The sequence below is a fragment of the Vidua chalybeata genome, chromosome 2 (genome assembly GCF_026979565.1).
Source record: "Vidua chalybeata isolate OUT-0048 chromosome 2, bVidCha1 merged haplotype, whole genome shotgun sequence".
Classification (NCBI taxonomy): domain Eukaryota; kingdom Metazoa; phylum Chordata; class Aves; order Passeriformes; family Viduidae; genus Vidua; species Vidua chalybeata.
Genome location: NC_071531.1, coordinates 49,573,971 through 49,585,101, shown reverse-complemented (window position 1 = coordinate 49,585,101; position 11,131 = coordinate 49,573,971). Strand labels below are relative to the sequence as shown.

Genomic DNA, 11,131 nt, shown 5'->3' with positions numbered 1-11,131 from the left:
CAGTGTGACACAGCACACCAGCGATTCATGCCAGACATGCACTTACATTCCTCATTTAAAATGTACCATTCTCAAGCTTCATGTCTGGTTGCAGTATCCAGGACTTCCCTGCTCAGAAGCATCACTGGGAAGGAAGCCTGTCTTGCTTTAATGTGGGCAAGATCTCAGATGAGTATTTTTTATAAACACCTGTAAAGTGCCAAAGACTCAGCGGGGATAACATTAATGGGGAACAGAAAAATTCTTTTCAACTTCAATAATACCAAGAACATCTGAAAATTACTTTTCCAATTCAGAGGTAATTCACAGGGGAATTCAGCACCCAGGCCACTTTCAGTGGCAGAGAAGTGAATTGCCAAATGTGTCACAAAGACACTGACAACTAGACTGCATAACAGAATAATATGGAGGAAGAATTTTAGAGTGGTCAAATGGCATGAAAACCTTGGACAGAGAAATGCAAATGCTTTTTTTCTGATCAATATACAGATCTAGAAAAATCTCCATGAGAGATGTATAAACAGGGAAAAGAGTAAAATGAGAACAGGCCCCAAATGCAAAATGATATTATTTGAAGAGCAAGTAATAATGCAGAAATGTTAGTATAATTAAGTTACAGACTTAAACTGCTGCAAACATGCAGTGTATGGTATGTATTCTATTAACATGCTGAATGTTGTTTATGTAACTGGGAATCTTTGTGCTCATCTTGATAATAATTTAAAAATAAGTTAGTTTGTTTCTCTACAATGTAAGAAGTGGGATGGAAGTTATGGAGACATAAATTCCTAGTTCCAGATCAAACTACAGAGGGGAAGAAGACAGAAGTCCTTATCCTGTAGCCAGACGTGCTGTCAAAGTATTGCTGTTAGGCAAGACTGTATGTGGCAGTGCCACCTGGTGACTGATGCTGGGACAAAGTCCTCTGGAATTATTATCTAGCACAGAGACTTATTGTATGAAATAATAAATTTTCCTTACTTTTCCAAAGCTCATTATGTGAAGTGCAAAACTGACATTGAAACTTCCAATTTATATAAACGTAACAATATTTGTAATGTAAACACTGACAGAGTATTTGGAAACTACAGTGCTTACACATATGAAACAGAAAGGGTTCTTGAAGTAAGGCAGCATTTTAATTAGCCATAGCAGATAAATGCAGTTTAGGGAAGAGAAAACCCAGAAATACTAAAATTAGCCTTCCTTCGTGGAGAAGATCAGCCATCTCAGCTTCCTTATTTCCTTAATGACACAAAGTCATACATAATTAAGAGGCCTATCCCAGTAACTCAACTAGGTCATTTCTCCACCTTCCCTCAGAAAAGCCTTGGAAACAAGAATCAGGAAGACCTTCCAAGCATCCAGAACTGGGTATGAGGAATGCTGAGTATCATCCTTCTGACTCGTGTGCTGGTATTGGCTAGGGAAAAATTCTTTTTCTTTACAGAGCTTGTAGGGAGCTGGTTTGGATTTGTGCTGCAAACACTGTTAATAATAGCAGAGACGGTTTTTTTTTTGTTGCTGAGCAGTGCTTATACAGAGCCAAGGCCTTTTCTTCTTCTCACACCACTCCAGTGACGGGGCTGGCAGTGCATGAGTAGTTAGGAAGGGACAGTTGGGACAGCTGATCCCAGCTGACCCAAGGGATATCCAATACCATATGACATCATGCTCAGTATATAAAGCAGGGGGAAAAAGGCGGGAACAGTTGGAGTGATAGTTGGAGTGATACTTGTCTTCCCAAGTAACCATTACACAGGATGAGACCCTGCTTCCCTGGAGATGGCTGAACACCTGCCCATCCTTGGCAAGTGGGGAATGAATTCCTTGGTTTGCTTTGCTTGCCTGTGCAGCTTCTGCTTTACCTATTGAACTGTCTTTATCTCAACCCATGAGTTTTCTCACTTTTACCCTTCCAATTCCCCCTGTCATCCCTCAGCAGGGGGACTGAGTGAGCAGCTGTGGGGTGCTTGGCTGCCAGGTGGGGTTAAACCACAGCACCTCATACACTAAAGAGCCAAGAGATCTGCATGAGTGAGTATGGACACTGTGCAATAAAAAGTAAAGGAGGTATTTGGCCAACATTTCACAGTGACAAGCAAATCCAGTTATGAGCTGGCTGAACCTCAGGAAGGAAGCATTGCAACAGCATACCAGGCACTCAGGTCAGGTACTGACCTGCACCAATCCAGCTTCCTAATGAAGCAAACGCCTGGCAGGTTATCAGCCCAACCAACAGGTATGTAACTGTATTCAAAATCCATCTGGAAAAGGAGCTCTACCATGATCAACCACAGAATCTTGGAGAGGACAGAGACGGCTCAGTTTATTGTGTTTCCCCCCCACAGTCCCAACAAGGAGCAGCAGTTCTTCAGAGATATGACATTTTTTTCTCTGCAAGTAGATCAAATTACTCAAGACACGTTTTTGTGGTATTCTAGTACCCACAAGGTCTTAACAGAACCACCCTGCATGCATGCCTCTGCAAAGGAGTGGAAATTACCTCTCATTACACCTAAGTCCAAGAGGGTAATAAAACATTCAAACAGGAAAAAGAAACATTCTTCCCCAGTTTATCACCTCTGTACTTTTGTTTTCAATTCATCCTAGGCAACTTGTCTTCAAGTGCTCTAATAGAGTGCAAAGGCTTAAAAGGGGGAAGGTAAAAACAAAGTGGGTGGGCTCACAATGAACCGGTAGGTCATATATGTGGTTAAAGGAAGGCAGTACAAATTTATGGAAGCAGAAACAGAGACATACTTTTACTTGGCCTAAGTATGCAGAAGCTAAATATATAAAACACTAATGCACAGACATCATCCAGCTATTTGTGCACTCTTTCTGTGGAGCTTTCTACAAAATAGCTTTCTACAAGTGTGCTGGTGTATTTGAACTGTATGGGGAAAAAAAAAAGTCATGTAAAGAAGACAAGAGTCATAGCTAGGACATTCCTTCATTATTCTCTCCCCTGAATTTGTTGACTGTGCAAGACCCTACTCCCCCCCTTCCTTCCTCCTGCTCTGTTCTAGGCAAATGTTGAAAAAATTAAAATGTTTACTTGTCTCCTAAATACAGCTAAGGAAAGAAAATCACTTGAATGTAATTTCATGCAAAATTTCATTAATCTCACATGTCCTCTGTCTTTTCCTGGTTCAATACAACATTTTGTCTAGCTTTAAGTAATTGATACAAAGAGTCCTTGCAGCCTGCAGTTACCCATTAACTCCTTGGTACCTCATCACAGAGAAAGACTGCATATGTCTGAACTTCATCTTAATTTAATAAGGAAAGAAATTTAGTCATTGTCTAGTCCTGAACTTTACTCATTGCAATATTTACAAGACAGACTTCCATGCAGTAGGCTTAAACCAAAACACAGATCAGCTTTGTCTTTATTACCTACATGTTTAATGACTATTTGTGGACTTACAAAAATATTCATGTTATACAATTTCTGTTAATCAACAATTAGAATTAGGAACACATAAGGACTCCTGATTTTCTTTGAAAAGATCTGGTTTCTGCACATATAGACAAACAAATCACCAGCTTGTTTGGACATATTAATATTGCTACCCTTAAAACTGTTAAGTTTTTTGTTTGGTTTCCTTTTAATAAAATACTTAATTCTTCCATTACTCAGTAGATGAACTCCTGCTAATAGTGATCAGGGCACATTTCAAAAGTTTGAATACATAGCCAACTTTAAATCATAGCTCTTCTGAAAATTCTCAAGACAGTAAATTAGTGTAGTACACATGGCCAAGCATCTTCCAGCCAGAATTACAACATGCTGGAGTTCAGGGACATTTTAAAAAATATTCATCAATACTTCTAGAATATCTGACTTGGCAAAATAAAAGTCTTTACAAAGGCTGACAACTTGCTGCTTTTGCTGATGGGGCAAGCAAAAATGGTAACTGGGAGTTTCCTCATTACCTTCCAACATCTACTGAATTGTTAAGACATGATTAATTAAATCTTCTTTTCCATGCAGTTCCAATGAAGGCACAAGTATTTCCAGCTATATGAAGAATGTATGTGCATTGGAACACATAGGAAGTTATTTGTAAGGCTCCAGCTTTACTAAAAAAAAATTACAACCATATTTTTTCTGGAACTCTTGCATTGATGTAAAACAATTAATTCACTAGGCCAAAGCATGACAATGTTTTCCAGTTATAGCAGCCTTACACTCCCACTTCTGCAAAGTAAAAACAACAAAAGAAATCAGCTGCTCACATCCCTTTTCCATACACATTTGTTTGCTCTATCATTCAGCCCTGAGCCCTTGCAGACAGACAAGGGAAGAGACAAATGGGAAGTGTGCTCCCAAGAGCATTTGGTGACACTACACGAGGAGGGTCCCAGAAAGACCAATCTCCTCTCCCCAGCCACAAAGCAAACACCTCAGACTTCAACCAGCATAAACAAAGTATCATCCAGATCCATGGTCATGGCCAAAAACTTTCCTCAAAGTCAACACTATTTCACTTATTTGGGCTTCTAATCAAGTCCAAGTACTGTTTTTACGCATCATGCATAATGCTTAAAATAGGGGCATTCCTGAAAGGATTGTAGCGTATGCAGCACGCACAATGTGCTACAGTTTATTTTTATAGCACAAAAAGGCAGGCATAACCTGTATCAATGACTTTCAGTCAGCTCGTAAAAAATGTTAATTTAAAAAACAGATTTGAGTTAGAAAGGTAGAGTAGGTGTTCACACTTTAAGTGGGCCTGAAATAATTTGAGGATCTGTCCCAGCAAAGCTGGTACTCAGTCCCTGCCAGCCCAAAGTTGAAGCAGAAACTTCAATCTGCTTATCAGTGTGAATTATCTCTCCTCAAATTTACTTGTTCTACTACACCACCAGCACATCTGGAGATGCAACAGTATTGCTTTTTTTACATCCCACAATATTTGCAGTGTGTTTTGTTTTACGGAAAATTCAAGAAAAAAAAATTAAGAGGAGAGCATGCAAGCACATTGGATTAATCACTCCCCTTTAGAAATGCCCCCATTCTTCAACATCAAAGTCAATATTTTGTTGGTTAGGACACCTTCTTAGGACAAGCATGCACAACACAGTCCAGTGGCTGCCTGTTACAATGCAACACGCAAAGAAATCTTTTAGTGTGGTCCTTTCTCTGACGTGCTTGGCTACCTCTCCAGCCTGAATTTTCAAGTTTTTGCTTGACTTTTCTAGTTCAGAGGTTGAAGTGAGGTATCTAAATGAATATTTAATTAGAAAGAAGACTGCTGACCAAAACATCAAGCAGAATGCCACAGATTAACAATGGATGAAATGAAAAAACAGAAACCCATTAAAATACTTTTGAATTAATTTGCCTTTCTACCTTTATGTAAAATTAGCCTCTGGGCTTCATTTGAGAGAATTTTGGGTCTCTGAAAAAACTTAATGCATTAATTCAGTCTTTATAAGCCTAGGTGGTGGGAAACAAATATTTGAAATAAACAAGCTGTCAGGACAAGTACGTTCTCCAGTTATTAAAAGACTGGAAGCCAGATATGCAAATAGCTGCAATCAACTACCTGACAATGCTATTCTTCAAGAGTATCTGTATGCTTGTAAGTTCATATTCTCCTTATATGTAATACTACTGTTGAGTCCAAGCCCATCCTAATTTTACAAATAAAAATATTAACGTGGGATTTACACTTCTCTCAGTATCTTCCCAGTCAACATTTTCAGGTATCTTTATGCACTACAGAATTTAGTGTGTAGTTCCTTACTTGTGGGTATTAGGAAGTCTATAGAGATGCTTCTCCATATACATCCTGATCTTTTGTCTACCAGGATGAGCAAAGCTGGACACGTTTTCACAAACACTGCAGAGCTGACTTCAAGTAATCAAAAGTAAAGCAATCTTCACAGCAATGCAAGGGTGATGCTGACCAACTCCTGTCAAGAGGACAAGGATACATACCTGGCTGAACAATGGCACTTTATTCCCTATGCAGAATGGAAAGTTTACTTGATCTTCCTCCAACATGTCACTGAAAATAAAAGTTCCCTTCAAACTGTTTCAAGAACAGATGCCATTTCCTTGAACTGTCTGAAGAAGTTCTAAAAAGCAAGAATTGGGACAAATTTCAGTTGCTTGAAGAAAAGCTCGAACTGCAGTTCAAACTAGTGTGTTAGACAAAAAACACTGTCCATATTTCTCTCTTTCAATGTACAGCTTGAACTGAAAGTTTCTGCTTTTCTTTCTGTAGACTGGTTGCCATTTGAACACATTAACTATGAAACCTATAAAGGTGACGCCTTATTAGCATGGGCTTGCTTATTAATAGAAAAAGATGATACAAAAGAAAAAAATAAAAGTAACTCTTGTGCCATAAAAAAAAAAACAACCTTTCTCACACAAATATTTCTACTCCCAGCTGAAATAATCCAGACTTCTCAGATGTGGCATTCATTTCGTGAAGTAGCTGAACAACAAATTATTAAATAGGCTTCAACCAGAATAAATAGAACATTTTACAACACCCAAGGTTTCAGAATAGCCTTCTCAAATTTCTGCCAACCAAATTCCAAGGATCTATTTAAATTTGTATGATATTCTAGGTGATGTATTGACCCTTTAAACAGGAATGACAATACAAGGGTGATGTTTATGCAGAATTAAAGTTACATAAATTCATAGATGGAGACATAGCAATTAAGAGTCAGTGGTGATAAAGCAGACTGATCTCCATTCCTAATCATTAGCAAGTGTTAGGCTTAAGCTAAGTTTTAGATTTTGAGGCTGGGGAACAATTCTGTAGATCAAAAACACTCTATGAACTTTTAATACGGCAGAATGATAGCTGTCAAGCTCTGAAAGATTTCATGTCTTTGGTTGTTAGTTTATTTGTAAGAGAAATTATCAATTACTGTTAAATTAACATTTTCAGGTAAGTGAGGTAGAACTAAATACTATGAAGTAAGTATTCTGTGTTTTAAATAGTTATTTAATGCTTCCTGTTTGCATGAATATACAAGTAAACAAGCAGCACAAACATATGCATCAGGGTATACAGCTGACCCTCACAACAATGGCACTGTTGTTTTTAGGAGACTGAACATTCAAGTAACACTTAGGACAGACCTTGAACTGTGGTATCGTCATTTCAAAAGATTTGTCTGTTATTTGTCCTGAAGGGTCTGCCACTGTTAGTGTCACTGTGACATATGGGTACTTCAGAGACCTGCAGGTGTCAGAACTCATCGCAACTCCCAGTTTCCATTTCATATCTACAAACTACAGAGATGAAAATTATTGGAAATAGTGTCACAGACAGAGATCTACCCCCACATTGCTATTCGCTTGGAAGGATAGTTCACAGACAATACACGACATCTAGAGATCTTATCCAAATGGAAAACTAACATTCAGGTATTATTGTGACTACAAATCATCTGCCCTTCCCTTTAATGGTGAATAAATAAGTAATTTAGTAAGTTATTTCACTTTATCTGTTTTCCTTATTCAAGTACAATCAACAGGCAAGTACACTTTTCTTAAAATTCTAGTAAGAGGAGCTTAAGCCACAGAATTCGCCCAGCTTGTATATTATGCTTGTGGGTTTTTGTCATGTTTTCTTTTTTTTTAGAAGTATCTAAATCTAATCAAATAATTCAGAATAGCAATAACAGAGAAAAATTATGTCATTTCATAACTACATTTTAGATAAATCAAAGCACATAACAGATACATTTCAGACAAGTAAGTTATAATTTTTAGCCTTTTGTAAAGAAGAGCCTTTAGAAGTTTATATCATACCTCAGAAGAAGATTCTCCTCTCCTAATTCTATACTCTTCTAAACTCAGAAAAAAATCTTGAAATATAAACAGATTGCTACTTTTTCAAGGAAAAAGGAAATGCTGGAAACTGACAGAAAGTATCTTTAAAAATAATGTTTAAATTTAAGGGAGACAAAGAATATGCTGAGGAGGGAAACAAAGGAAGTCAAGTGCTGGTGTTAACAACTTTAAAGAACAATTTACACTTAAAACAGATTTACATAATGAGCCAATTCAACAGTCTGCCAGACTGACTGCCATTCATCTTCCCTAAGAGTACTGCAAACATGAATTTTTAAAAAGGTAGAAAATGTGACTTTATCATCCAAACAATAATATTAGAAAATTCTCCAGCATGTAGACAACCTTTATTGTATATGCTGCTTTATCTGAGTAGGTATTTGGCAACACATAAATGTGCACACAGGTAGGAAAGCTTTCTGCAGACTATCTACCACTGCCTGCCTGACAACACAATACAACACACACAGTGAGACACTGACATTTCTGAAATGTTCAACATCAGCTCAGCTGCACTTTGTCCTTTAGTTACCTGCCCCACTGTGGCCGTATTTCTTGCATCTTCTGACACAGCAATGGCTTTGCCCTGCTCATTCCACACGTGACGAATAACTTGAACTGCATGTTTTGGCAGTGTGCTGATGCCACTACCCAAGGTGGTGACAAGTTCTTCTGTAGAGAGGTTGTTTCTGGCTGCTGTGCTATAATAGATACATCCAGAGACCACTGCATCAATTTCATTCTCCACCAGTTTAATACAATGCCTCATTTCACCTCAAAGAGACAGCTTTTATTTCTACTTTACATGTACTTTAAAACAATTCATTAGCCCGTGATTACTTTTGTTACCAGAATGTTAATGATCTTTTGTATCCATGTGTAAAAAACAACATGACCTTAATATGTCTTAATATGCAGAGGCCTAGCTTCGCTGGGCTCCCACAACATCCAACATCAAGCCAAAAGTAATCACAGCCTCCAAGTGCGGTAGCAACTGGAAGAAGGCTGAAGTCAGTGAGGGGTCTGTGCATAGAGCAGTTAAACAGTATCATTACTTTAGAAACTCATTTAATTAAACACCCAGCAGGTGGAATTGAAGTACCACCATAAGTAAGGACTTCTAGGTCACAGTATAATGGTTACTAACAGAAGTCAAATGATGCCTAATTCAACTGAAAAGGCAGCAAGTTCAAAAAATTGCCACTTGATTTCCTCTACAGAAACAAGTAAACAAAAAAATCCTGCTCTATGTTTGCTCATGCAGCTTCACTCCTCTTAAAGAGGCATTAATACAAGAGAAAGTGAGTTGGTCCTCCAAGTAGCATGGTTGAATATAACTCCAGACGTTCTATTTGGTAGTTGGAAAAATAGTACTTTAAATTTCTATTTGTATATTTTCCTGAATTGTATTAAAATTACATAAAATGTTTAGAAACTAGATATTAAAAGAACTAGCAAGATCTTGAAAATTTTATCTTTCTAAAAATATAAAAATTTATCAACGAAAAATACTACCTAAAAACTCAACTCATGGCAGAATGCAATATTATAAGCTCTATATACTTCAAAAAGACACCAATGCTGTTTTCTGATCTCAAAGAAACAAGAAGTTTTTAAAACACACTTTTTCCAGGCAAAGGCCCAGCTGACTTAGCTTTAAAAGTGAGCTTAACTTCCTCTATCTGGCCACTAGTTCTAGAGCTTGCAGACAGCATCTCAGAACAACTTCCTATTTGTATTTTTTAATTCTAAAAAGTGATACTATATATTAAGTAACTACACTTTTTAATGACACAAACTAAGCCCAGATGTTCTTTTCCGTGTACTGAGACTTACAAACTTTTGCCCTTTTCCCAAATCAGTTCATTTTATATTGACATTTGATATAACTTTTCAATACCACCATTAAGTTGTGATGGAAGGAAAAAGAAATGGTGCAAAGTAAATTATTTTGTGCTTACCTAAATAGAAATGAAAGAGTGTTAGCTACTTTTGCCAGGTCACCAATAGTAATGTCAACCCCCAATGTCTGAATTCTCTAGAAACAGAATGTTCAAATAATTACAAATAATAAATTATGCATTAGTGAAAGCATCTTTGTATATACAAACACACAAGAAACACACACAAGAAACCCCACATCAAGTTGGGAATTCTATCCTTAACAGCAGATACACCTACTATTCTTGTCACAAGGGCTGGTGTGCCAACTTACCTGACACAATTCAGCTGTATTTACACCTGGGATCTTATGGTTCAGATGTTGAATTATTTGTTCACACTGTGAAAAAAACATGTTTGAAGACATTGTTGATACAAAAATGGACAAAATGAGTGAAGAGTGCAGAGTAAAGACTGAAGTAATTGAAATGACTGATTTTAAAATTCCATCAAATCCAAGGAAAGAAAATGAACCAAATCAAGACTTTAGTTTCTACCTCACTATTGCTCATGTGCACACTGCAGTAAACAACCCAAATGTTTTTTAGACCAGTTACCTTGATATATCATTTAGACAAAATAAGGTTTTTAGAAGTCTTCTGTGATAAAAACATAAATTTAAATCAAACCCATTGCTCTTAGTAGGACTGATCTGTTTTATGAGTCAAGTCAAGGTACCACATACCTAAGGTTCCCTTTGCATCACACAAAATCCAAAAGAGCTTAAAAAAAAGGCTTCCTGGAGTGCTAAAAGCCCTTCCCCATCCCATTTATCGCCCTACTTACCAGCTCAGCAAAAAAGTCTTGAGGTATTAAACGAATCTTATCTGCTGCACCACCATCATCTGAAAAACAGTAGCGATCAGAAGCAAATACCTAAATAAAGTGTTACAGCAATAAATCAAATCTTTCTCTGAAAAATGCCTAGGCCATCACGCATGCACTTACCGTCATTTAACTCAATTAATTTTAACCCACACGTTCCTAAAGAAAGCCCCGGCTGCCCGAGCTCCCCACTCCCTCACCCCGAGTCCCCCCGCCTCACCCAGCGCCACCAGCGCGAGCGCGAGCGCGCCCGCGGAGCCAGCGGCCATGGCGCCGCGCGCCCGCCGAGCCCCGGCTTCCGCCACACAGCGCTCGCCGCGCTGATTGGCTCCGAGCGCCCCCAGAGCGAGGCAGCGGCAGCGGCGCCGCGCTGATTGGCTGCCGCGTGGGGAGCATGCGCTCCTCCCGCCCCGCTGCTGCTGCTCCCGCCCTCACGGAGCGGAATGCGGGACCCGCCACGGGAGGCTTGGGAAGGGCACAACAACCGCCACGGAGCGAGGCACGCTCGCTGGGCGCAACGACTTGTTCGCC

The 11,131-nt window shown here is 38.6% G+C and overlaps 1 protein-coding gene across 1 annotated transcript; it reads right to left on the bottom strand.

Annotated features, from left to right (window-relative positions):
• Nucleotides 1-3,297: 3,297 nt before the first annotated feature.
• COMMD6 (COMM domain containing 6) lies at nucleotides 3,298-10,880 on the bottom strand. Its single transcript, XM_053933788.1, has 8 exons — nucleotides 10,821-10,880; nucleotides 10,562-10,620; nucleotides 10,050-10,115; nucleotides 9,796-9,872; nucleotides 8,367-8,535; nucleotides 7,118-7,270; nucleotides 5,954-6,093; nucleotides 3,298-5,233 (listed from the first exon to the last, which is right to left on the bottom strand). The coding sequence occupies exons 1-7, from the start codon at nucleotides 10,867-10,869 to the stop codon at nucleotides 6,043-6,045; spliced, it is 624 nt and encodes a 207-aa protein (XP_053789763.1). The 5' UTR covers nucleotides 10,870-10,880; the 3' UTR covers nucleotides 3,298-5,233; nucleotides 5,954-6,042.
• Between the last annotated feature and the right edge of the window lie 251 nt (nucleotides 10,881-11,131).

Excerpts from the sequence above, each read along its gene's own strand:
- COMMD6 (XM_053933788.1), bottom strand. The coding sequence starts at position 10,869 with ATGGCCGCTGGCTCCGCGGGCGCGCTCGCGCTCGCGCTGGTGGCGCTG. Across the intron at positions 10,116-10,561 it reads AAGACTTTTTTGCTGAGCTG|TGTGAACAAATAATTCAACA; the intron begins GTAAGTAGGGCG and ends TTTTTTTCACAG. Across the intron at positions 7,271-8,366 it reads ATACGGCCACAGTGGGGCAG|TTTGTAGATATGAAATGGAA; the intron begins GTAACTAAAGGA and ends TCATCTCTGTAG.